Source organism: Bos taurus, chromosome 10 (genome assembly GCF_002263795.3).
Source record: "Bos taurus isolate L1 Dominette 01449 registration number 42190680 breed Hereford chromosome 10, ARS-UCD2.0, whole genome shotgun sequence".
In the NCBI taxonomy this organism is placed as follows: domain Eukaryota; kingdom Metazoa; phylum Chordata; class Mammalia; order Artiodactyla; family Bovidae; genus Bos; species Bos taurus.
The window spans coordinates 86,302,207-86,328,576 of NC_037337.1; the positions used below are offsets into that span (position 1 = coordinate 86,302,207).

General features: G+C 43.1%; 2 protein-coding genes across 4 annotated transcripts; one reads left to right on the forward strand and one right to left on the reverse strand.

Annotated features, from left to right (window-relative positions):
* Positions 1–5,097: 5,097 nt before the first annotated feature.
* On the reverse strand, positions 5,098–11,398 carry ACYP1 (acylphosphatase 1). Of its 2 annotated transcripts, none has more exons than XM_005211948.5 (3): positions 11,271–11,398; positions 10,794–10,891; positions 5,098–5,523 (listed from the first exon to the last, which is right to left on the reverse strand). In XM_005211948.5, exons 2-3 carry the CDS (start codon positions 10,881–10,883, stop codon positions 5,308–5,310), a joined length of 306 nt encoding a protein of 101 aa, XP_005212005.1. In that variant the 5' UTR covers positions 10,884–10,891; positions 11,271–11,398; the 3' UTR covers positions 5,098–5,307. The 2 variants fall into 2 exon arrangements, with proteins under 2 accessions (XP_005212005.1, NP_001039447.1); NM_001045982.2 differs by having other exon boundaries at positions 5,103–5,523; positions 11,303–11,386.
* Positions 11,399–16,321: 4,923 nt separating this feature from the next.
* ZC2HC1C (zinc finger C2HC-type containing 1C) lies at positions 16,322–25,591 on the forward strand. 2 transcript variants are annotated; one of them, XM_059890943.1, is made up of 4 exons: positions 16,322–16,446; positions 17,242–18,589; positions 21,324–21,361; positions 24,991–25,072. In XM_059890943.1, exons 2-3 carry the CDS (start codon positions 17,261–17,263, stop codon positions 21,351–21,353), a joined length of 1,359 nt encoding a protein of 452 aa, XP_059746926.1. In that variant the 5' UTR covers positions 16,322–16,446; positions 17,242–17,260; the 3' UTR covers positions 21,354–21,361; positions 24,991–25,072. The 2 variants fall into 2 exon arrangements, with proteins under 2 accessions (XP_059746926.1, XP_005212182.2); XM_005212125.5 differs by lacking the exon at positions 21,324–21,361 and having other exon boundaries at positions 16,327–16,446; positions 24,991–25,591.
* The last annotated feature ends 779 nt before the right edge of the window (positions 25,592–26,370 follow it).

A 26,370-nucleotide genomic window follows, 5' to 3' on the forward strand; every position in this document is an offset into this window, starting at 1 on the left:
AGGGGCTGCAGTCCATGGGGTTGCAAAGAGGTATTGCTTATCATCTGTCTACTCACTAGAATGTTGATATATATCTATTTTTATTTGCTGCTGTATCCCCATGGCAAGAACAGTGCCTGGCTTATGTTAGGCACTCAAATATTAATCAAGAGCTTTCTATCTTAAAGATCTATAGTTATTTCAGAGCTGGAAAAGATGAAGAATCTATATAGCTCTATTCTTAACTTACAGATGAGGACAACAAGACTCTTCACTGACTTTTTTTTTTGGTATTTTTCTAATGAAATGAGAGTGGACCTCGACGGGCATTTTGAGATCAGTTCAGTCGTGTCCAACTCTTTGCGACCCCATGAACCACAGCATGCCAGGCCTCCCTGTCCATCACCAACTCCCGGAGTCTACCCAAACTCATGTCCATTGAGTTGGTGATGCCATTCATCCTCTGTCGTCCCCTTCTCCTCCTGCCCTCAATCCTTCCCAGTATCAGAATCTTTTCCAATGAGTCAGCTCTGCATCAGAGGGCCAAAGTACTGGAGTTTCAGCTTCAACATCAGTCTTTCCAATGAACACCCAAGACTGATCTCCTTTAGGATGGACTGGTTGGATCACTTTGCAGTCCAAGGGATTCTCAAGAGTCTTCTGCAACACCACAGTTCAAAAGCATTAATTCTTTGGTGCTCAGCTTTCTTTATAGTCCAACTCTCACATCATACATGACTACTGGAAAAACCATAGCCTTGACTAGATGGATATTTGTTGGCAATGATTCTGCTTTTGAATATGCTATCTAGGTTGGTCATAGCTTTCCTTCCAAGGAGTAAGCGTCTTTTAATTTCATGACTGCAATCACCATCTACGGTGATTTTGGAGCCCCCCAAAATAAAGTCAGCCCCTGTTTCCATTGTTTCCCTATTTGCCAAGACGTGATGGGATTGGATGCCATGACCTTAGTTTTCTGAATGTTGAGCTTTAAGCCAACTTTTTCACTCTCCTCTTGCACTTTCATCAGAGGCTCTTTAGTTCTTCTTCACTTTTTGCCATAAGGGTGGTGTCACCTCCATATCTGAGGTTATTGATATTTCTCCCGGCAATCTTGATTCCAGCTTGTGCTTCTTCCAGCCCAGCGTTTCTCATGATGTACTCTGCGTAGAAGTTAAATAAGCAGGGTGATGATATACAGCCTTGATGTACTCCTTTTCCTATTTGGAACCAGTCTGTTGTTCCATGTCCAGTTCTAACTGTTACTTCCTGACCTGCATACATGTGTCTCAAGAGGCAGGTCAGGTGGTCTGGTATTCAGAATTTTCCACAGTTTATTGTGATCCACACAGTCAAAGGCTTTGGCATAGTCAGTAAAGCAGAAATAGATGTTTTTCTGGAACTCTCTCGCTTTTTTGATGATCCAGCAGATGTTGGCAATTGATCTCTGGTTCCTCTGGTTTTTCTAAATCCAGCTTGAACATCTGGAAGTTCACTGTTCACGTATTGCTGAAGCCTGGCTTGGAGAATTTTGAGTATTACTTTATTAGCATGTGAGATGAGTACAATTGTACTGTAGTTTGAGCATTCTTTGGCATTGCCTTTCTTTGGGATGGGAATGAAAACCGACCTTTTCTAGTCCTGTGGCCACTGCTGAGTTTTCCAAATTTGTTGACATATTGAGTGCAGCACTTTCACAGCATCATCTTTTAGGAGTTGAAATAGCTCAACTGGAATTCCATCACCTCCACTAGCTTTGTTTGTCGTGCTTCCTAAGGCCCACTTGACTTCACATTCCAGGATGTCTGGCTCTAGGTCAGTGATCACACTATCATGATTATCTGGGTCGTGAAGATCTTTTTTATACAGTTCTTCTGTGTATTCTTGCCACCTCTTCTTAATATCTTCTGCTTCTCCTAGGTCCATACCATTTCTGTCCTTTATTGAGCCTATCTTTCCATGGGCTTGGTATCTGCAATTTTCTTGAAGAGATCTCTAGTCTTTCCCATTCTTTTGTTTTCCTCTATTTCTTTGCATTGATCGCTGAGGAAGGCTTTCTTATTTCTCCTTGCTATTCTTTGAAACTCTGCATTCAAATGAGTATATCTTTCCTTTTCTCCTCTGTTTTTTGCTTCTCTTTTCACAGCTATTTGTAAGGCCTCCTCAGACAGCCATTTTGGTTTTTTGCTTTTCTTTTTCTTGGGGATGGTCTTGATCTCTGTCTCCTGCACAATATCACGAACCTCCGTCCATAGTTCTTCAGGCACTCTGTCTATCAGATCTAGTCCCTTAAATCTATTTGTCCCTTCTGCTGTATAATTATAAGGGATTTGATTTAGGTCATACCTGAATGGACCAATCTAGATAGCATATTCAAAAGCAGAGACATTACTTTGCCAACAAAGGTCCATCTAGTCAAGGCTATGGTTTTTCCAGTGGTCACGTATGGATGTGAGAGTTGGACTGTGAAGAAAGCTGAGCGCTGAAGAATTGATGCTTTTGAACTGTGGTGTTGGAGAAGACTCTTGAGAGTCCCTTGGACTGCAAGGAGATCCAACCAGTCCATTCTAAAGGAGATCAGTCCTGGGTGTTCTTTGGAAGGACTGACGCTAAAGCTGAAACTCCAGTACTTTGGCCACCTCATGCGAAGAATTGACTCATTGGAAAGACTCTGATGCTGGGAGAGATTGAGGGCAGGAGGAGAAGGGGACGACAGAGGATGAGATGGCTGGATGGCATCACTGACTCAATGGACGTGAATCTGGGTGAACTCCGGGAGTTGGTGATGGACAGGGAGGCCTGGTGTGCTGGGGTTCATAGGGTCACAAAGAGTCGGACATGACTGAGCGACTGAACTGAACTGAACTGAATGGTCTAGTAGTTTTCCCCACTTTCTTCAATTCAAATCTGAATTTGACAATAAGGAGTTCATGATCTGAGCCACAGTCAGCTCCTGGTCTTGTTTTTGCTGACTGTATAGAGCTTCTCCATCTTTGGCTGCAAAGAATATAATCAATATGATTTCGGTGTTGGCCATCTGGTGATGTCCATGTATAGAGTCTTCTCTTGTGTTGTTGGAAGAGGGTATTTGCTATGACCAGTGCGTTCCCTTGGCAAAACTCTATTAGCCTTTGCCCTGCTTCATTCTGTTCTCCAAGGCCAAACTTGCCTGTTACTCCAGGTGTTTCTTGACTTCCTACTTTTGCATTCCAGTCCCCTATAATGAAAAGGACATATTTTTTGGGTGTTAGTTCTAAAAGGTCTTCTAGGTCTTCATCAGTTCAGTTCAGTCACTCAGTCGTGTCCGACTCTTTGCGACCCCATGAATCGCAGCACGCCAGGCCTCCCTGTCCATCACCAAATCCCAGAGTTCACCCAGACTCACGTGCATTGAGTCGGTGATGCCATCCAACCATCTCATCCTCTGTTGTCCCCTTCTCCTCCTGCCCCCAATCCCTCCCAGCATCAGAGTCTTTTCCAATGAGTCAACTCTTCACATGAGGTGGCCAAAGTACATAGAACCGTTCAACTGCAGGTTCTTCAGCATCACTGGTCATTTACACAGCATTACTGTGAGATTCGTGTTTTGGAAATTCATGACCAACCTTCAGTTGTTTCTTTGTCTTGTTTTCATTGAGTATTTTCATTTAAAAAATTTTTATATTTATTTTTTGCTGTGCTGGCTTTCTCTAGTCGCAGTCAGTTGGGGCTACTCTCTAGTTGGCGGTGCGTGGGCTTCTCATTGTGGTGGCTTCTCTTGGTGTGGAGCACAGGGTCTAGAGTGAGGGCTCAGTAGTTGGGCTGGGGGAGGTGAGATCTTCCTGGAGCAGAGATCAAACCTGTGTCCCCTGTACTAGCAAGTGGACTCCCAAACTCTGGCTCACCAAGGAAATCCAAAACCGTGTTTTTTTTAAGACTGGAATTTATGACCAATGTGTCAAACTCAGTAAGCATTTGATATATACTTTTTTAATGGCTGACAAAACCAAATCAGGAGATAGATAATCTAAGTCTGATGAAGGAAAATGGTTACTGCTTGAATTAGTTTGCTAAGGCTGCCATAACAAAATACCAGACTAGGCAGCTTAAACAATAGAAATGTATCTTGTCCCAGTTCTGGAGGCTAGAAATCTGAAGGTCAAAGTGTTAAAATGATGAATGATGATAAGGCCTCTCTCCTTGACTGGTAAATTGCTATCTTCGTCCTCTGTCTTCACAAGTTCTTTGCTCTGTGCACACACACCTGTGTCCAAATTTCCTCTTATAAGGACACTAGGGTGTATTGGATTAGGGCCCACCCTAATGACTCCATTTAACCTTAATTACCTCTATGAAGGCCCTCTCTCCAAATGTAGTCGCATACTGAGGTATTGAGAGGACTTCAACATGTGAATTTGGCAGGGGTGAGGGGGTAACATAATTTAACACATAGCATCAGTTTATGTGAATTCCTTACCTGGAGGACAGAAATGACAGCAGAAACTCCAGAAAACGTAAAATAATTAGTCCAAGATACCATTTGTGTATGTGCTGTGCTCAGTCGTGTCTCTTTGCGACCCCATGGACTGTAATAGCCCGCCAGGCTCCTCTGTCCATGAGATTCTCCAGGCAAGAATACTGGAGTGGGTTGCCTTTTCCCCCTCCAGGGGATCTTCCCAACCCAGGGATTGAACCTGGGGTTTCCTGCATTGGTAGGCGGGTTCTGTACTATCGAGCCCACAGGGAAACCCAGATATCATTTGAACAGTCAACAAATTGAACTTTAGGATTTTTGTTCTTTTTTTAAATATTTATTTTTATTTATTTATTTGCCTGCACAAGGTCTTAGTTGTGGCATGTGGGATCTAGTTCCCCAACCAGGGATCAAACCCAGAGCCCCAGCATTGAGAGCTCATAGTCTTAGCCACTGGACCACCAGGGGAGTCCCAGGACTTTTGTTCTTATTAGGTACAATTTCCTGAAGAAAATTTCATGGAAACTATTAAAAAGAAATGATGAAAAGTAACTGCTTTTTCTTTCAGACTTCCTTAAGTTACCTCCAAATTCTCTTCCCAAAGATGCTCACAGGGTAAATGCCTCTTATTTTGCCCAAAATGAAGTTCATCAAAAGAAAATAAGTTATCTTACACAGAAAGTTCTGTTTTTATTGATTAGAACTGTATATAGTTGTAATTCTTTCATCACACATATAATACACAGTAACCATCAAGTAACTGCTGCTAAAATAACTTACTGACAAATTCTAATATTGACAACAGAATAGTTCTATCTCTATTAACAATAAAAAACAAAACCGCTAAGTATCTTGGAAAATTTAAATGCACACCATTATTTCACAATTTGGAAGTCTGTGTAGTCCAGCTTTACGATGACCTTCTCATTGTGGAAGCTTGCTCTGTCGATGTGTGATTTGGGGCTTCCTTTTGTCTCAAGCCATTCCTGCATATGACGTACTTTGGAGGCGGGCCCTTGCAATTGTCCTTGCACTGTGCCCTGGTCAGTGTTCTGGACCCAGCCTACTAATCCAAGCTTTTTACCCTCAGCCTAAGGGAAAGAAAAAGACAAGAAAGAGAAATCCAGTGAGACTGAACAAAACAAAGCGAGACTATAATCTCTTGCCAGAACCTTGGCGTACAATCAAGCCACTGAAATTAATTTTGTCCAGAACAGTCAAAACAGAACTACAGCAAGGAGAATCTCATTGCTGATCTTAACATGAAGTATTGACCACTTGACTTCATTTCCTTCTTCTACCCTATAAAACCCAGGCACCAGAATTTTTCACTGTGTAGTCAATTTGATTAAGTACTAAAGATTTAAGACCAAATCAGATGTTTTCAAAATGATTCTCTAAGGCTGATTGTTGTTAGGATACTGGATTATATCTTGTTCATTTTCCTTCTCCTAATCAAGAATCTAATAGATATATTAAATAGAAAAAAGCATAAAGTTATCTGATCCTTCTGTTTCTCTTTAGCCAAGACCAACTGCAGCCATGAAATTAAAAGACGCTTACTCCTTGGAAGGAAAGTTATGACCAACCTAGATAGCATATTCAAAAGCAGAGATATTACTTTGCCAACAAAGGTCCATCTAGTCAAGGCTATGGTTTTTCCTGTGGTCATGTATGGATGTGAGAGTTGGACTGTGAAGAAAGCTGAGCACCGAAGAATTGATGCTTTTGAACTGTGGTGTTGGAGAAGACTCTTGAGAGTCCCTTGGACTGCAAGGAGATCCAACCAGTCCATTCTAAAGGAGATCAGTCCTGGGTGTTCTTTGGAAGGACTGATGCTAAAGCTGAAACTCCAGTACTTTGGCCACCTCATGTGAAGAGCTGACTCATTGGAAAAGACTGTGATGCTGGGAGGGATTGGGGGCAGGAGGAGAAGGGGACGACAGAGGATGAGATGGCTGGATGGCATCACTGACTCGATGGACGTGAGTCTGAGTGAACTCCGGGAGTTGGTGATGGACAGGGAGGCCTGGCGTGCTGCAATTCATGGGGTTGCAAAGAGTCGGACACGACTGAGTGACTGAACTGAACTGAATACCTAAACAAACCCAGATGACTAAGTGTCCATTATATCTTTAAAGATCATTAGAGAGTATTTCACAATTTCCTGGGCAAATCATTCCATTGTTCTCACTGTAGAGAAACTGTCTAATCCAAGGTCTTTACCTTGCATTCAAAGCCCACTTTCTCTCATCCTCTGAGAGAAGGAAAAAGTTGCTGGTGAGCAGCCTCTAAACACCTACATTTCGTAAGACCACATTAACTATTGTTTTCACTTGACTTTCTTCTGTCTAAATAATCACAAGGCCTTTAATGTTGAATAAGCTTAGGAAAAACATCTAGTCATTGTAACCGTTGTAATTGTAATCATTTTCTTAGACTTTTTATTGTTCTTTCCTATAAAGCATTAACTGCGAAATAACTGAAAACTGGGGGAAAGTAGCAATGTTTCAGAGGCAATTGTATTTTTGTAAAATTTCCAACTAAGGATTTATAAAAGTTATTGCTTGTTACATTCTATCTAAATAGAAGGAGTTGGATTACAGAAGAAAATGGGAGTTAACATGACTGCATGTCCAAATGCTGGACTAGTGATCTAGTAAATATGGGAAACTGCTGGAGTTGGCCAAAGAAAATGTTATGCAGAGCAAAAGTATGTTTGATGAGGAACTGAAGTATTCATTAAATCAGTTATGTTCAAAGCAAAGACATGTTTGCATAATGAACAAAAGAGACTTCGGTCAAATAACAGTTTAAAGGATATGGAGGAAATTAAAGAATGAAGAAAAATAAGAGATATCTACAGCATGATTAAGGGTTGTAGACTGAAGCATTTAAAAAGAATACAGAGAATGGATTTGAATAAGACTCCATATCCCACTGACTTTGTGCAACAACCGCACTCTCTCCTACTTCATATTAACCCAGGGGAGTGGGCCATGCCTAGTTCGTAGTTACATTATATAGTAACTTGCTATAAGAACGATTGTGTTGAGGTTTTGAGCAGGAGGTTATAATAGTTCAATAACATTTTAAACTGTAGTGTGATTTATCTGAACTCCTGAGAGTAAACAAAACACTCCCAACTTTGACAGGTGTTGAGAATGGGGATTTCCTATGGGTTTTGTCTGGGCACTGGATTCTGTTCTTATTTTTAAATGGTAACACAATATTGCTGAGTCATGTTCAGCTTTGACTATATATGTAAACAAGCAAGTAGTGCTCTCTCCTAAGAAAATTCCAAAAAGCTGATTCTCCTCAAAACCATATTTCCTCTTGAACTGTCATCTGGAAATATTTTAAGGATTATAATCACCAATTCTAGTCTCAATCTAAAAAAAGGTTATCCTCAAACCAATAACATAGACCTTCCACATTAGGAAACTACAAAGAGAGGAGCAAACTGAACTCAAATCAAGCAAAAAAAGGGAAATAATAAAGATTAGAGCAGGAGTTAATAAATAAAACAGAGATAAAGAAACTTCTCTGGTGGTACAGTGGTTAAGAATCTGCCTTGCAATGTGGGTTTGATCCTTGGTAGGGGAACTAATTTCCTACATGCCCCAGAGCGACTAAGACACACGACCCCCACAACCCCAATTAGGGAGTCCTTGCTCAACAAAAGATCTGCAGGACTCAACGAAGATCCTGTTAGCCACAACTAAAAGACCCACCACAGCCAAATAAATATTTAAAAATTGTTTTTCTGTATTCTTTTATTCTCTTTTTACACTGAGGGTTGGGAGGTGCTATAAAGATGGGCTCTCCTGCCATCTACTCCTTTTCCCTCAACAACTTTAATTAATCTTCATTAATTTTTAATCCACTTATTAAGCCACAGGAACTTACCCTACATCAAAGTGAAAGTTGCTCAGTTGCGTCTGACTCTTTGTGACCCCATAGACTTTATAGTCCATGGAATTCTCTAGGCCAGAATACTGGAGTGGGTAGCCTTTCCCTTCTCCAGGGAATCTTCCCAACCCAGGGATCGAACCCAGGTCTCCTGCATTGCAGGTGGATTCTTTACCAGCTGAGACACAAGGGAAGCCCAAAAATACTCGACTAGGTAGCCTATCCCTTCTCCAGGGGGTCTTTCCGACCCAGGAATCGAACCAGGGTCTCCTGCATTGCAGGCGGATTCTTTACCAACTGAGCTATCAAGAAAGCCTACCCTATGTAACTGGAGGCAAAGCTATCTGGAACATAGCTCTTGCTAGGACTTTCAGTAATTCTTTTCTTCCAACAGGCACTTCATATATGAGCAGGGATCAGGAGGAACTGATTTGCAAATCATTGGAAAAAGAGGTAGTGGCACTTAACATTCACATTTCAAAGATTCAGGTTTGAACTTTAAAGTGGCTTTGGCAAGTTCTGCAGTCTTAACTCATTTTAACTCATTATCTTTGGGGTTGGAGATACACTGGGAAGGCAGTAGCCTGATACTCCCCTATAGAAGACAGAAGGCAAACTAAGATTTCATCTTTGTCATTAGGGAAGATTGATGAAAGTCAAAGAGGAGAGTGAAAAAGTTGGCTTAAAGCTCAACATTCAGAAAACGAAGATCATGGCATCTGGTCCCACCACTTCATGGGAAATAGATGGGGAAACAGTGGAAACAGTGTCAGACTTTATTTTTTGGGGCTCCAAAATCACTGCAGATGGTGATTGCAGCCATGAAATTAAAAGATGCTTACTCCTTGGAAGGAAAGTTATGACCAACCTAGATAGCATATTCAAAAGCAGAGACATTACTTTGCCAACAAAGGTCTGTCTAGTCAAGGCTATGGTTTTCCCAGTGGTCATGTATGGATGTGAAAGTTGGACTGTGAAGAAAGCTGAGCGCCGAAGAATTGATGCTTTTGAACTGTGGTATTGGAGAAGACTCTTGAGAGTCCCTTGGATGCAAGGAGATCCAACCAGTCCATCCTAAAGGAGATCAGTCCTGGGTGTTCTTTGGAAGGACTGATGCTAAAGCTGAAACTCCAATACTTTGGCCACCTCATGTGAAGAGTTGACTCATTGGAAAAGACTCTGATGCTGGGAGGGAATGGGGGCAGGCGGAGAAGTGGACGACAGAGGATGAGATGGCTGGATGGCATCAATGACTTGATGCACATGAGTTTGGGTGAACTCCGGGAGTTGGTGATGGACAGGGAGGCCTGGCGTGCTGCAATTCATGGGGTTGCAAAGAGTCGGACACAACTGAGCGACTGAACTGAACTGAACTGAGTGAAGTTAAGGCAGAGGCTGTCAACAGTCTGTTCATCCCCTCAATTACTAATATGTCATACCAGGCTCCATGTTCAGTGTTACTATTACTTACCCTGGAATGAATAAAGTATTTTCATTAGAAAAGCTTCATCTGGAAAAGGTGTTGTTGCTTAGTCCCCAAGTCGTGTCCGACTCTTTGTGACACCTTGGACTGTAGCCCTCCAGGCTCCTCTGTGCATGGGATTTCCCTGACAAGAATATTGGAGTGGGTTTCCATTTCCTTCTCCAAAGGATCTCCAAGGGATCTTTCTGACCTAGGGATAGACAGAACCCACGTCTCTTGCATTGGCAGGAGATTCTTTACCATTGAGCCACCTGGGAAGTCCTCCCCTGGAAAAGGTATTTGTTCTTTAAAACCTAAAATGAGCAGAATTAAGGAATTAAGTAGGGGAATGGGAGAAGGTTTAAGAGAAAAAAAGGTCTGAAGAAAATGCAACAGCTACAGACGAAGCAGTTACATAAATTACATAGTCATTTAAATGTCATCTCTTTGATCAGTGTTAACTTTCCTGTAAGAATTGTGATTTGTTTTGATGATGCCCCAGTAGGGAGAACTGGGGAAGCCCTTTCTCTTTGTAAAAGAGAAGCTCATCCATATGTGTGTTGGTACTCAATACCACTGTTAGACCAATAATAACAGCAGACAAAGCTTCCAGTAGGGATTCCCAGGTGACTCAGTGGTAAAAGAATCCACCTGCCAATGCCAGAGACCTGGATGGAGAAGATCCCCTGGAGGAGGAAATGGCAACCCACTCTACTATTCTCGCTGGGAAAATCCCATAGACAGAAGAGCCTGGAGGGCTATATAGTTCGTGGAGCTGAAGAGTCGGACACGACTGAGCATGCACTCACACAGAGAGAAAAGCTTCCATTTGCGCTGTGGTTTACCCATTGCAAAGCATTTTCATACCTATTCTTCTACAAATCACCTCTTTGCCATTCAGCTAACAAAGAGCCAGCTTCTCCAAAGCATATTTTTCGGGAACATGTCTCTTGTTCCCATGCTGATAATGTAGGTAGGGTCACATACCTGAGTGTACTTGCGGAAAAACACTCCTTGCACCTTTCCAAAAATTTCATAATCCACTGATATCAGGGTATCCCCTTCTGCCATGCTCATGCTCAAACCTGTCAGAGACGAGGGCAGCAGAAAAGTAAAGGAGTCATTATCCTACTCCAGGGCCCCCAATCCTTAGGCAGAAAGGGTCATCACATCTATAGCTCTACATCCTTAACCACTGCGACCTCTCCCTGACCTTAAGGTGCCCGTACTTCGGATACGTGTAAGCGCGGGTGTCTGAAATAACAGGAAGACACCTGCAAGGGAGCTTCGGGTCGCGATTGCCCACAGAGGCCTCTTTTGGGGCAATTACCTGCTTATCCAATTACCTCCCTACACCCATCCCCGGTCCCACTCCCTCTCCATCCTTCCTTCTTCCCACAGACCTGCCTTCCACGCTGCCGCCAGTACCTCCCCCTATTAAATTTTAGGGCTAATCGAACTCACGGGTACGCCCGGGGTCCCTGTCCCAGGCTCACCCTCCTTGTCGTCCTCTCAAGCGTTAGGGACTACCCGGCAGACCACCAGGCCAACAGTCACCCCTCAGCCGCGTAAACCGCCGCGCCCGGAAGCTTAGAAGGCGGCTCCTCCTTCGCCGCCTCTCCTGTCCATCATCTCCACCGGCCAATCACGCACGGCGCGCTCGGCCCAGAGCCCGCCTAGAGGGTGGGATGTCGGGAGGCGCGTGTCTAGGAGCGCCCGAGCCTCGGGGTTGGGGAGGATCTGTCCAGGGTCTCGGCCACGACTCTACAGACCGAGTCCTCATCTTACCTTGGTTACTAAGCGCACCTCTTTTTTTTTTTTTTTTTTTAAGTTTCTCCTGGGGAGAAGGACGAAGACGAATAAACAATTGAGATAAATCCAATCATTCTGTAAATAATTACTGAGAGCTTCTGTGCCAGGCACACTTCTAGGTGCTTGACACACGTTAACAAAAAGAAAGGATCCCTGGATTGGAGGAGCTTAAATTCTGGAGACAGAGAGGGACGGCAAACACTAAACATCATAAACAAAACAAAAAAAATAAATAGAAGACATAAAATTTTTCTGCCCTTTTCCTCAATTCTCCTCCAATTCTGGGTCATGCCTAAGTTTGCAATTGGTAGCAGCAGCGACAAGAGTATAGGAGGTCGCACACAAGGTTATTTCTCCCACTGTGATTCTGGAAGCTGTCCACCAGAGTCTACCTTACTAAGTAAGTCTACCTTACTAAGTAAACTCAAAACAATGTTGCTTATCTAAAGCAACCAATCACAAACACAAACAAAATAACCCAGGGCTCCAGAATCACAACTGAATCAGTCAACCTAAGCCAAGTGACCCGGAGAAGGCAATGGCAACCCACTCCAGTACTCTTGCCTGGAGAATCCCATGGATGGAGGAGCCTGGTGGGCTACAGTCCATGGGGTCGCACAGAGTTGGACATGACTGATGCGACTTAGCAGCAGCAGCAGCAGCAGCAAGCCAAGTGACCAAGTTGCATGAATTTCTTTAGGGAGAAGGGAATTTGTCAAGGGGAGTTGTGGGTGTTGATTGTTAAAAGTAGGGTCATCTCGTGTGTATCAGTCACTCAGTCATGTCTGACTCTTTGTGATCCCATGGACTGTAGCCCACCAGGATCCTCTGCCCATGGAATTCTCCAGGCAAGAATACTGGAGTAGGTTGTCATTTTGTTCTCCAGGGGATCTTCCCCACCCAGGATCGAACCCAGGTCTCCTGCATTGGAGGCAGACTTTTTACTGTCTGAGCCACAAGGGAAGCCAAAGGTCACCTTGTAGGCATTTATATCCAGATATCCTATGATTAAGAATACATATGGGGCTTCCTTGGTGGCACAGTGGATAAAAATCTGCCTGCCAGTGCAGGGGACTTGGGTTTGATCCCTGGTCCAGGAAGATCTCATGTGCCACAGAGCAACCAACTCCATGTGCCACAACTACTGAGCCCTTTCTCTAGAACCTGAGAGCCACAACTACTGAGCCTACGTGCTGTAACTGCTGAAGATCAAGTGCCTAGAGCCTGTGCTCTGCAACAAGGGAGGCCACCTCAATGAGAAGCCCTTGCACTGCAACAGACAGCAGCCCTCACTTGCCACAGCTAGAGAAAGCCTGAGCACAGCAATGAAGACCTAGCGTAGTCAAAAATAAACAAAAAAAATTTATACATATATATATGTAAAGAATGTGAATGAAGATAAACTGTGGTGCTTACTGTTCCCTTTGGAGTGCTGTGTACCTTACATCCCTCCATAAGATTCCATATGTATGCCAGGTTGGCAGACTTGGCAAGGTGAGATGGATTTGCAGGCCATGGAGATTCATTATCCCGTTAGTTCCCCACTACAAAGTGAGGGTCCAGATCCTGGAGAGTCATATGACCTCAGTGTTGGTATGGGGGTGGCAGTGAGGTTGGAAACTGGATTGAATTGTTATGCTAGGCAATATTTGAAAATAATGTTGAACAGAGTAACTGGCTGATGTTATTTCTCTAAAATTTATTAAAAAAAACCTAGTTTCTCTGTAGCATCAAACTATTCAGTACCTACATGTATACACACTGTAGGATATACAAAGATGGGTGGTATATAATCTTTGTCCTTAAAGAGCTTTTTTATTTCGCGTAAGGGACAAACATGCATGCAAATGATGACAATGCAGTGCACGACATGTGAATTCAGTTCCATGAACATCCATTGGGAGCTCATCACGAGCCAGCCCTGTGACAAAAATATTATGCGAGCTCAAAGGAGCAGAGAGATTCCTTCTGGCTGGCAAGACTGGGAAAGCGTTCTTGGAGGAAACGGCATATTACCCAAGGTTACACTACCACAAAGAGTAAGTGATGGAGCTGGGATTTAGTTCCAAGCAGCCTGAGTACAGAGCCTACTCTGTACTGAATGCTATATTCTACTACCTTCCAGCACATGGAGTTGGAGGAAGGCCACTGAGGTAAGAGAGTATGAGTAGTCAGATGTGGCTGGACCCTGAGTGTATATTACTGAGTATATACTACTGATATACTACTGGGAATATATCAACCCTGGCTGTACATTAAGACTTTGGGGGAAAGTTTACAAAAGATTGATACCCAGGCCTTACCTCCAGAAAAACTGCTTTCCAGGTAGCCCTAAAACACAGCTAGGGTTGACTCTGGGGAGGTAAGGCATGTTTCAGCTTTATCCTGTAGGTAAAGAAGAAGCAATTGGGTGGGAGAATGACAGGTTCAGATGTATTTAGGATTTAGGATAGGGACTTTCCCGGGGGTTCACTGGTTAACCTTTCAATGCACATTCGATCCCCAGTCAGAAAACTAAAACTCACACATCATAACTAGAGAAGCTCCTACACACCACAGTGAAGACTCAGAACAGCCAAAAGAAGCAGATGTACAGCAGTTAGGAGAGTGGTGCCGTCCCAGTGAGCAGTGAAGAAGAAACTCACCTAGGGTAGGAGAAATGAAAAGGAAGGGACATATATAAGAGACACTGCAGAATAAATTCAACAGAGCCTGCTGACCAATTAGAAGGGGTGACACATAGTGGGGAGTGGAAGAAGACTGATGTTTCAGCATGAGAGGGAACACTGGAGAAGGGGCCTGGGAAATAGGGAGGTAATCACAAGTGTGTTTTCTGTCATATTGACTTTGAGATACCTGAGGAACATTTATGTGGATGTGCTATGTGGGCATTTGGAAACGTGAGTCTGTTACTAAGGGAGAGAACTAAGCTAGATGCCATTGAAACATAGGTGAGAACTGGAATTCCAGCATTTGGTTGAAATCATTAAGGAAGAGAATGTCTGAAACTGCATTTATATGAGAAATAAGCGGGCTTTGGAGAACAACTACATTTGGGAAGGCAGGTGAGGAAAAGACATAAATCCAAAATATGAAAGAAGATGGAACAAGGACATGAAAAAAGAAACCAAGAACGCACAGAGAAGCAAGTGAGAAGAGAGTTCCAACGGGGAGAAAAAATCAATAATGTCAAAGAGTAGGCTGAAGAAATAGCAGCTTTTGTCTTTAGGGTCTTTGGAAGGTCACTGGTAGCCTGGCCAGTTCAAAGCAGAGACAGGGAAACCAGACCACAATGGACTGGACAATGAGGGAGAGTCAAAGAAGTGGGGGCAGCAAGTGTAAAGCTTTCTATTAAGAAGTCTTGTGGAGAAGAAGAGAAAAGACTGGGACCCTAAGGTGAGAGGTGAGGTTAAGGCAAAGGAAGTTTTTTTTTTTTTTTTTTTGTAAGGCAAAGCTAAGCATATTTTAAAACCAGTGTGTGTGGATGGATACAACTTGAAGTTAGCAAGATGGATGGGTATAGTGAGTCAATTCCTGGAAGGTACTGAAAGGGACTAAGTTAAGAGAACTCAAGGAAAGACAAAGATTTTTTTTCCTCTGAAACAAGATGGAAAGAAGTCAAGATGGAAGGAGGCACCCTGGGAAATTCTGCCAGGCTAGAGGGGAGCTTTGGAGTTGATGACAGGCAAGCCCCATGCTGAGATAATTCGGACCTTGAAAAGAGTGAGAAACGTCTGGAAATGCATACACAGAAGGCAGGTGAGAGACAACTAGGAGAGAAAACAGGGCAACAGAAGACTGCTTTGGAGCACCACCAAGGAATTTATAACATGTAAAAGCTGCAATATGACATGTTGAAGTAGTAACACCGACCACTGCTGTCTATATTATTTTCCATGTGCATGAATCTTTTTAAGTAGTTACAAGGGAAAAAGAGTAAGCTGCCTGTTTCAAACAGCTTGCACAAATGAACTGAAGTATGAAGACAAACTTTCTTCTGATGTTAACAAGTTATGGAATATCTTTAGGGTTGAAACCAGTTTATACTGAGTATTTTGGATCTGGTGGTTAACTTCATTATCATTACACTTGTCTGAGTCATTCTTGGGCCCTAAGAAGACAGGGCCAGAGTTACCACATGAAAGGAAAACATTATATCAAAATAATGAGATTGGCTACAAAAACTTCCCCGGAAGGAGACTGCGTAGCAAAACCTAGCAGAGTTGCTAAAATCTGACGCAAGCCCCAGATTATGTGCGAGGAAAAGCATGGACAGAGAGTCGACAGCCGTACCTGGGGCCGGTACCAAGCAGCCGAGCGTGCCAAGAAAGGCGATCAGCATGCCCACTCCCGCTAAGAGGAGGGCCGACACCGGAATCTTGCGGCAGAATGACCTGAGGGCGCATCTAGGCGCTCCGTCTTTTGCCAGAGAAGGGCACACCCCAGGATCAGAGAGCATCGCTCTGAGAAAAATACAAGCTCTTTGACGGAGCCCCAGAAGAGCCTCTCCCACCCCCTACCGACGTTCCCCAAGGGCAGGGCTGGACTGAGCTGCAGAGTTGGCGGGACACCCAGTCTAGTGACCCTGCTGGACCGCGCCCGCGGCCCCGGCGGCCCCGGGTGCGCGGACTGCGCTTGCGCACGCCCCAGCCGAATTCGCGGCGGGGCGGGGCTGGGCGCCCGCACGTGCCCCCGTCTCCAAGCAACGGGAATAACAGCTGCCCTCTGAGAGTGCCTGCGCGGCCGGCGGCTGCGGGAGGGCGAGTGGTGAGGGAACCTGAGTCCTGCGGCTTCCCCTAAGCGGGAGCCACCTCCAAAAAAGCCTCAGGTACGCGGAAGGGCGGGAAGGCATGGGGTCAGCGCATCGATCTCCCAAGGCCCGACGGACTGAAGAGCCGAGGGCTTGTATTCGAAGCGGAGTCACAAGTCGGGGACGTCCCGGGTGACCCTCCAGGACAGAACGCAACTTCCGCGTTCCGATCTAAACCCGCGGTGGCCGGATCGTGTGGTCCTTGGGTGAGGGTTTGGCAGCCAAGCACCTGCTGCATGCCCTGAACCGGCTCTGTGCTCTTTAGGGTCAAGCACGGTTCCAGCAGGAGGGAAGCCCGAGAGTTTTTGTGCCGGTCACTTACCAATGGGCTGCAGTTTTCTTGCCTATAAAATGATGGGGCTGGACTCAGAGTCTTACGGCCCCTAAATTCCAGTCCTGTAACTCTGGGCGAATCCCCAGCGAGGGGAAGCTGCTTGTCCTGTGTCACAGGCCTAAAAACTGACTTTCAATCCGATAGCTCTTTCCATCTGCTGTGGAGTGTATTATTGTGTGTGCGGGAGCATCACTGTGTATGGCAGAGGCTGGTAGTGATATAAAGGAAAGGTAGGTGGCAGGAACACCTGTATCACACTCCTTTTTCTATCCTCAGAACCTAATAAGCACCCACAGAACACAGTAAGCATTCACCAAATGCTTATTGAGTGAAAGCTCTGGTGGACCCAGCAACAGTGTCCCTAAAAAGTTTAAGGGAAATTGTGGTTAGGCAGATGTAGAAACAGATGTAGAAACTTTAGCAGTGGAGGTAAACCTCAGACAAACTCCTCACGTATGTCTGGTTTAAATCTCCCCTAGGCTTCAGTCCAGGCCCTGAATGGCTGGTCTCCAGTTGGTGTTGCCTCTGCCTATGGGTGTTATGCTCCCACATAATAAAAGGGATTCTCCAGAGCTCCATTCAGCTAAGCAAGACCCCTATAGAAAAGGTGACTCTTCCCAGCGGTCCTCTACAGGGCACCCGAGGAACAATTTCCAGCAGAAACTTTGGAGTAACCAAGAACTGATGCTGGATAATCTCTACACTCACCCCAAGTGGAACACCTGCACAAAAGCCCAGAGCTGTTCGTATCCCCACTGTGCTGGAATGAGCCAGCACGATTCAAGGAGCAATCCCCAGGGCCAAGCCAAGGGTTTGTTTTACACATCAGACCCTCAGTGCCAGTATCCCAAAACAAATGACCAGGAATTCATCCCCTTGACAAAGAAGCGAGTGGGGGTTGACCGAGCATACCCTCTGAAACCTGTATTTCATCGGAAGTCCCATAGTACAGGTGAGGCTGGCACTGATGGAGACCAGAACGCCTTTCCAAGAACCCCTGAGCCAAGAAAGTATTCGTACAGTAGCTTTGGTTCGAGGAACTGGGTGAATTCATCGATGGTTGGTCCAGTTGCTGCCACTCAGGAGGAAAGGGTCATGGCAAATGCCAACAGGACAGAGTGGATGCAAATCCAAAGACTAGAAGCTGCAGGGGAGAGCTTAGGGGAGGAAATCCGCAGAAAAGAGACTCTTCTGAGGGAAAAGCTGAAGAAGACGGAGGAGAAACTCAGAAGGATCCAGAAGGGAAAAGAACAGGCTGAGGAAAATGAAAAAAGACAGCTCCAGAGAATGGTGCTTTCACGGAGGAGAGTTAAAGATAATAGCATCACCACATACAAACCTATCTTCTCTCCAGCACTTGGGTCTGAGGAGGTCTTCAGCAGAGACACAGGAGAAGACGAAACTTGGGGACAATCTCAAGAGAATTCTAGTCCATTCCAGTTCTCTAATTATAGAATTCAGAAGCTCAAAAGGGAAAGACTCGTGGCAAGCAATAACAAAATCCGAGACCGAGTCTCAAGGCCATTGAAGGAGAAGTTTTCTCAAGCTACAGAAGCGCCGCTCAACGCTTTGCAGAGATACACCAGCAATTCTAGCTCATCCAGGGCACCAGACTCTTCAGGCTCCAGCTGTTCCACTGAAGAGCCAGAACTGGGCGAGTGCAGCCACTGCGGCCGAAAGTTTCTCTTGCTCAGGCTGGAGAGACACTCCAGCATCTGCCGCAGGATGCAGGGTTCCAAGAGGAAAGTGTTTGACTCCTCCAGGGCCCGGGCCAAGGGCACAGAGCTAGAGCAGTACTTGAACTGGAAGGGTCCAGCTTCAGTCAAGGTAACAAGGGCCTTATGGATTTGCCATTGAGTGGGGATCACTTTTAAGAGCCTGTTATGTCCTCATCCATTTTCTTTAGAAAGATTTCATGTGTCTTATAGGGAGAACAAATTCACATTTGATTTACTGATTACTGCTGTGTGCCAGTCACAGTGATGGGAGGTTTTCATATGTTCCTCGCTACAGCCCTGTGAAGATTTCATTGTCTTATCAGTTCATTAATCAAGTCTCAGGTTAACTTGCTTAAGATCACAAACAGCTTTAAATGGCAGCATATAAATCTGGGTCAGAATGACTCCAAAATCTAGACTTAAAAAAATATGTCGTTTTGGTTACATAAGTAATAAACACTTACTATAGAAAATTTAAGAGAATGAAAAAAAAATATTATGAAGCATTTCACTACCCTGACAAAATTCCTCATTCTTTATAAAATATTCTACCATCACCCCAAATCAGGACTTGTTACCACTCCTGGAACTCTATCTACTTTTTCCAGTTTGGCTAATTTTGATATACCTTCTTAGTAAATACATGAAATACATGATTAAGTTTGGAATTCTTTTTCTCCCCATTTAGAGTGTAAACAACTTAAAGGTGGAGGACTTTATTTTTTACATAATTTTTATCGGAGTATAGTTGATTTACAATATTGTGTTAGTTTCAGGTGTACAACAAAGTGAAAAAGTCATATATAGGAATAGACATCTCTATATCTACACGTATATAACTCTTTTTTAGATTCTTTCCCCACATAGGTCATTGCAGAGTATTGAGTTCCCTGTGCTGTACAGCAGGTCCGTATTAGTTACTTATTTTATATACAGTAGTCTGTATATCTCAATCTCAGTCTTCCAATTTATACGCCCCTGCAACTCCTCCTTGGCAACCACAAGTTTGTTCCCTACATCCGTGACTCTTATTTCTGTTCTGCAAACAAGCACATTTGTACCATTAAAAATTTTTTTTCACATAACAGTGGTATCATATGATATTTGGCTTTCTCTTCATTCAGTATGACAACCTCTGGGTCCATCCATATTGCTACAGATGGCATTATTTCATTCTTTTTTTATGGCTGAGCAATATTCCACTGTGTATATGTACCACATCTTTATCCATCCCTCTGTTGCTGGACATTTAGGTTGCTTCCGTATCTTGGCTATTCTAAGTAGTACTGCTGTGAACATCGGGGTGTGTGTATCTTTTTGAATTATGGTTTTCTTCAGATATATGCCTAGGAGTGATTTTTTTTCTGGGATAGAGGACTTTATTTTTGGTGAACATTCCTAGCTGCAGAAAAATTAGGTTGTAAAAAGTGACTTCAAGACACTTCCATACGTTTGGGAGAACTTCATAAGCACATTTGGACAGTCAGATCGGGAGAAGATTGTCTGGTTATACCTTGTCAAGGTTATACCACCGGGATTGTAAATAAGTATGGCATGTTGACAAACAATTTTTATTTTAGTAATTTTAATGTGTATTAGGAAAGTAAACCATAACAAGCCCTTGATTTCTAGGAATATTGACTTTAAAGAACAATAGTAAGGAGGATAAGGTGAAAGTGGTATGCAAATGACCAAAATGTGGGAAAGCCTTGACCACCTGATCTCAAAGCCCTGTCTCTAAACTATGAAAGCATTATTTTATTTTCATTTCCTTCCAACCCTCCCCACTGCTGCACTAGCATTTCTTGTCCATTAGCACTTTATAGTTTATGTGTGTATTTGTGGGGCCTTTAAAAACTCACATTTATGTGAAGGCTGTTAAGAGATGTTTTTTGCAGTTAGAGTTATTTCTTTTAGTATGGGAAATGACTACAAGAAAGTCATTTCTGTGTTTATCGATGATCTCCCTGAAATCCTGTTGCCAATGAGAAGTCAACATTTTGCTCTTGCAGATAATGATATGATCACAGGTTCCTGTTCTTTCCTGTTTTCTTTCTGGTCAACCCGGTAATCCGCTGGGGAATTCTCTGTCCCACTACAGTGGTTCATTTCTGGCCAGAGCCAAAAAGAATCTTGTATTTCTTAAATTCCCAAATACCATAGCAATGAAGCAAAACAATTGGATTTTTGAGATCAGATGCCCTGGCTTTGTGGAAACTTGTTTGAGGAAACATGTTGTGTTGAGGATAGGAAGGCAGAAAGTATCTGGATTGAGATGCACTCCCCTCCTCAGACTGTCCTGAGTCTTATTCCAAAGCTTTGTGCCTTTGCAAGCTGAGTGGTTTGTGTCTGTCATTCCTTCTGTGTACTCAGAAGAATGGATGCTTTTTCTTTTCTCCTTTAATATTCACATAATTTCCGATAGACTCATACTTCTGGTCTCTCTACTGTACATCATGCATTGAGTGTAAGAGACTACATCTTTGTGCTTTGTGATTCATAAGTGTTAATTGAATGAACTCCAATACAACGAAGAATTAAAGTGTAAGTATCATACGGTTGAGGAACTTTCCCCTAATTCTATTCTAAAGGTTGCTAGATACCATCTCTAACACTGATTCTCTTACCTTGTCTCTTTCAGTAAGACTCTCCTGATGGATCCTTCCTTTCCCTTTGATAACATCTCTTCCTATATTCATCACCAAGTAGCTACTTGCCTTTTTTCCCCTTCTTTTTAATATTATTTTCATCTAATGGTTGAGTACATTTAAAAATCGTGTATTACTAAGTGACCTGTAGTGCAGATCAACAGTCTTCTGCCTCATCCCTCTCTTGCCTTTCAGCTATCCCCAACAGGCAGTTCGGATAGATGACTCTTCTGGTATGTATATTTCTAAATAATATACTTATTTTCTTGATTTATTGGTTTGGCACATGATCTGTTCACCTCCACTTATGGACACTGTGGGTTCATATCCCATCTCCTCCCACTTCTGTCCTTCCATTGTACTGAAATCTCAATTTTAGGTTAAACCAGTAGTCAGCTATTTATATGATAATAATCACATAAATGTTGTTCACTGCTCAGGGAACAGAATCTGCCCCTGTCCACATGTACCCAGAGTTAATAATTGACTCATGTTTTAATTTGCTTGGTTTCCTACATACTGATCTCAAATGTTTTTTCCTCCCTAAATGATCTTCCCAGCGCAGACACCTGTTAATGTTTTTGTAACTGCCGAAACACTTCTCATAGTCTATCCATTTGACTTTTTTATTCTGAAACCTCCCTCCCATTGTTTTCTTCCTGCTCCAGTTCAGACTGGCTCTCCTCTAGGCCTGGTGCAGACCTGTTGTCTGGGACCTTCTCTTTATTTCTCCTCTGTTCCTAGCCTCTTGTGTCTTCCTTTTTCTTGCTTGACTCCTTGCTTTGGAGAAGCTTATTAAAAAAGGTGAATGGAGGCATATTTTTTTGTCATGGGATGAATGAAAATATCTATCTTATAGTCTTATTTTTTGACTGATGAATTGGCCAGATAGAGAATTCTAGATGGAAAATTATTTTGTGAGAACTTTTATGATAGTTTCCCACTAGCTTTCAGCATCTGGTGTTACTGTTGAGAAATCTGATGCCGTTTTGTTTCCTTCTCCATTATATGAAGTCTATATATTTTTTCTTTTTATTAAAGTTTATAGGATTCTCTCTTTAATCTGAAATTCTGCAGTGATTGTGTTGGGTAGTGCATAGGCCATTTCAATCTCAAGGGTAGGGACCTTTATTTCCAGGAATGTTTAGTGTCTTATTTGTTTAATAATTTCCACCTCGTCCTGTTTTTTAGAACTCCTATTGGTTGGTGTTGGATTTTTCTAGATTGGCTTTCTAATTTTCTGATGTTTTCTACTTTCCATCTTAATTCTTTTTTCCCATTCTGAGTAATTTTTCTGACATTATTTACAACAGTTCTGTTTTTTAGTTATCACAGCATTAATTTATAATAGTTACTTTTGGTTTTCTCATTACTTTTTCATAATATATATATTCTCATTTCATAGACAAAATCTCTTCTAATACTCACTTGTTGATATTATGATTTTTAAATAAAACTTATTTTGAATTGGAGGATAATTGCTTTACAGTGTTGTGGTTTCTGCCATGCATCAACGTGAATCAGCCATAGCCTACCTCTTGAGCCTTGCTCGCACCTCCCACCTCACCCCGCCCGCGCCAGGTTGTCACAGAGCACCTGGCTGAGCGCCCTGCACCCTACAGCAGCTTCCCACTGGCTTTGTTCGCGTATGGTAATGTGTATGTGCCAGTGCTGCATCCCGCCCTGTCCTTCCCACGCTGTGTGCACAAGTCTGTTCGCTGTGTCTGTGTCTCTATTGCTGTCCTACAAATAGGTTCATCAGCACCATTTTTCTAGATTCCATATATATGTGTTAATACGCAATATTTGTTTTTCTGAGTTACTTCATTCTGTATAACAAGCTCTGGGTTCATCCACCTCACTATAACTGACTCAAATTTGTTCCTTTTTATGGCAGAGAAATATTCCATTGTATACATGTACCACAATTTCTTTATCCATTCATCTGTTGATGGACATATAGGTTGCTTCCTGGCCTAGATGTCCTGGCCATTGTAAATAGTGCTACAGTGAACACTAGGATACATGTGTCTTTTAGAATTGTGGTTTTCTCAGGGTATGTACCTAGTAGTGGGATTGCTGGGTCATATGGTAATTTTATTCCTAGTTTTTAAAGAAATCTCCATACTGTTCTCCATAGTGGCTGTATCAATTTACATTCCCACCAACAGTACGAGAGGATTCCCTTTTCTGCAAACCTCCTGTAGCATTTATTGTTTGTAGATTTTTTTGATGATGGCCATTCTGGCTTTCCAGGTAGCTCAGTGGTAAAGAATTTGCCTGCCAATGCAGGAGACATGCGTTCAATCTGTGGGTTAGAAAGATCCCCTGGGGGAGGAAGTGGCAATCCACTTCAGTATTCTTTCCTGGAAAATCCCACGGACAGAGCCTGGCAGGCTACAGTTAATGGGGTTGCAGAGTTGGATATGACTGAACAGAGCAGAGATAGAGCATTCTGACCAGTGTGAAGTGATATATTGTAGTTTTGATTTGCATCTAATAATAAGCAATGTTGAGCAAATTTTTCATGTGTTTATTCGCCATCTGTTATATCTTCTTTGGAGAAATGTCTATTTAGGTCTTCTACCCATTTTTGATTGAGTTGTTTATTTTTCTAATATTAAGCTGCCTGAGCTGCTTGTATATTTTGGAGATTAATCCTTTGTCAGTTGCTTTATTTATAACTATTTTTTTTCCATTCTGGGGGATTATCTTTTCATCTTGTTTATAGTTTCCTTTGCTGTGCAAAAGCTTTTAATTAGATCTCCTTTGTGTATTTCCATTACTCTAGGTGGGTCATAGAGGATCTTGCTGTGATTTATGTCACTGTATTCGGCTTATTTTTCCTCTGAGTTTTATAGTTTCTCGTCTATGTTTAGATCTTTAATCTGTTTTGAGTTTATCTTTGTGTATGGTGGTAGGAAGTATTCTAATTTCATTCTTTTACATGTAGCTGTCTTGTTTTCCCAGCACCACTTACTGACAAGACTTGTCTTTTCTCCATTGTATATTCCTGCACCCTTTGTCAAAAATAAGGTGCCCATAGGTGCATGGGTTTATCTCTGGGCTTTCTATCTTGTACCATTGGTCTAAATTTCTGTTTTTCTGCCAGTACCATACTGTCTTGATGACTGTAGCTTTGTGGTGTAGTCTGAAGTCAGGAAAGTTTAAAGTCAGAGCTTTACTCAAATGTCTAGTGATCCTTGTCTGTCCATTCATATTTAAGCTTAAGTGGGGCTTGTTGACTGAAGGCTTTCATATTGGGGTTATCAAACAGTGAGCCTTTGAAGTGGGGTTGCGCAGAGTCAGCATTTCAACTTCTCTCAACTGCTTGATGCATCCAGAGAACTCTCGTCTCCTATGAGGGTGCCAGTGTGCCTGGTACTCTGGAGGATGGTGGGGGACACAATACATCACGTACAACTTGCCCTTAATCCCATTTCAGCTCTTAGATTAATGCTGTTCTCCATTATGCCGGATATCCTGAGTCTGAAACCTGTCTGGTTCAGTTTCTCCAGAGAGGGTGTTGGAAGTACTGGGCACTTGGACATGCAAGGTGGAGAGGAGCCATGGGAGCCGACCTGTTCCCAGCCCTGTACCTCCCCTTTCCACTACCTGTATTTCCAAGCATTAAGCCTCTCAGGGAAAACCAGCTTGCCTCTCAGTGATATCCGCCTTTGCAGGCCCTTAGGTTTAAGTGTCTCCACTCTGGCAAGTCAGTTATCATTGTTGCTCCTTTCCTGTTCTCTCTGACCTTGTGTATTAACACCCTTTTAACTTCCTTACTTTCATTCTAACGGAGACTCAGGAAGGGGATGACCTAGATACCAAGTTAAATGATCAGTCTTTCTTCAACTTACAGGTTGAACCTCCTCGGAAGAGCAACTGGAGACAGAAGCATGAATCCTTCATCCGTACCCTCCGTCAGGCTCGAGAGTTCCAGCAGGTGATTGCCAAAGGTGGAAACCCCTCAGACCTGCCTCCCATCCTGCCTGTAGAAAATCCAGACTATATTCAATGCCCTCACTGTAGCCGCCACTTTGCTCCCAAGGTGGCAGAGCGGCACATCCCCAAGTGTAAGACCATCAAGAACCGTCCTCCGCCTCCAAGAAAGCACTACAGTTGAGCAGACAATAGTGGAAACCTCCTCGATGGTTCAGAAGGTTTCTGCTTCTCTTGAGCAGTAAGTAGGAGTAGAGTAATTTGATGCAGAGCAGGAAGAACTAACACTTTTACATATCCCAGATCTGCCTGCAGAGCTGAGATCAGTGAAGAAAGAGAGACCCATTGCTAAGCAGCAAGATGCAAAAAGAAGCCTCAGCTTCCCACTAAATCACCACCTCCGGCTGATGTGCCTGATGTAATTGCTCTGAGAACTGATGGGTGAAGAAACTTAAGAGCAGTGAGCAGGCTACATTAAAGCTCTCTTCTCGCAAGCCTGATTATGGTTTGTGCTAGTTAAATGCCTGCATTTGTTGTGCCTTCTTGCCACTGCCTCTGCATGTTTGGTTAACTCTTCTCGTTCTTGTAAGAAGTTGGCTCACTGGTGTCACAGGATCATGCATGGTATCTCTTATAAAAAATACACTTCTGCTGTAAGGCAAATGACCTCCCTGGTACATGGTCCTGGCAGAAAGTCAATACAAGTATGTAAGATTGGGGCGCCAGTATGTCCTAAACCCTCCCCATGTTGTACTGTGTAATAAAGGGAACCTCATCTTTATGTACTTTACAGGGTAGGGGTGGGAGAAAGCACATTATGTCTCTGTAGTTGTTCTTTTCTAATGGATTTCATATGTCAAAAAAAAAAAAAAAAAAGGAAGGAACTTTAATTTCAGCTGTTGCTAGCACTCTGCTTTCAAATCATTTTGGTTTGATTACTTTTAAAATGACGCAGCAAAATGTACCCCCAAAGCAAGCTGGGACATTTCAGTGTCACATGTCTGTACTGATTATATCACAGTAAACTTCTCTTCTGAAAAGTAAACTCTGAAGGAAAAGATGCCAGATCTAAAATTTTCTCAGCAGAATCGTGCCTACTGCAAGTAACCTTCATAATTAGGCACTGAAAAAATAGGTTTCGTGAATTTAAAATTAAATCATAAAATGAGTGAGTCCTAGACTTGTCAGTGGAGAAGGAATGGCAACCCACTCCAGTATTCTTGCCTGGAAAATCCCATGGATGGAGGAGCCTGGTAGACTACAGTCCATGGGTTCGCAAAGAGTCGAACACGACTGAGTG

Excerpts from the sequence above, each read along its gene's own strand:
- ACYP1 (XM_005211948.5), bottom strand. The coding sequence starts at position 10,883 with ATGAGCATGGCAGAAGGGGATACCCTGATATCAGTGGATTATGAAATT. Across the intron at positions 5,524-10,793 it reads TTTTCCGCAAGTACACTCAG|GCTGAGGGTAAAAAGCTTGG; the intron begins GTATGTGACCCT and ends TCTTTCCCTTAG.
- ZC2HC1C (XM_005212125.5), top strand. The coding sequence starts at position 17,261 with ATGGCTGGTCTCCAGTTGGTGTTGCCTCTGCCTATGGGTGTTATGCTC. Across the intron at positions 18,590-24,990 it reads AGGGTCCAGCTTCAGTCAAG|GTTGAACCTCCTCGGAAGAG; the intron begins GTAACAAGGGCC and ends TTCAACTTACAG.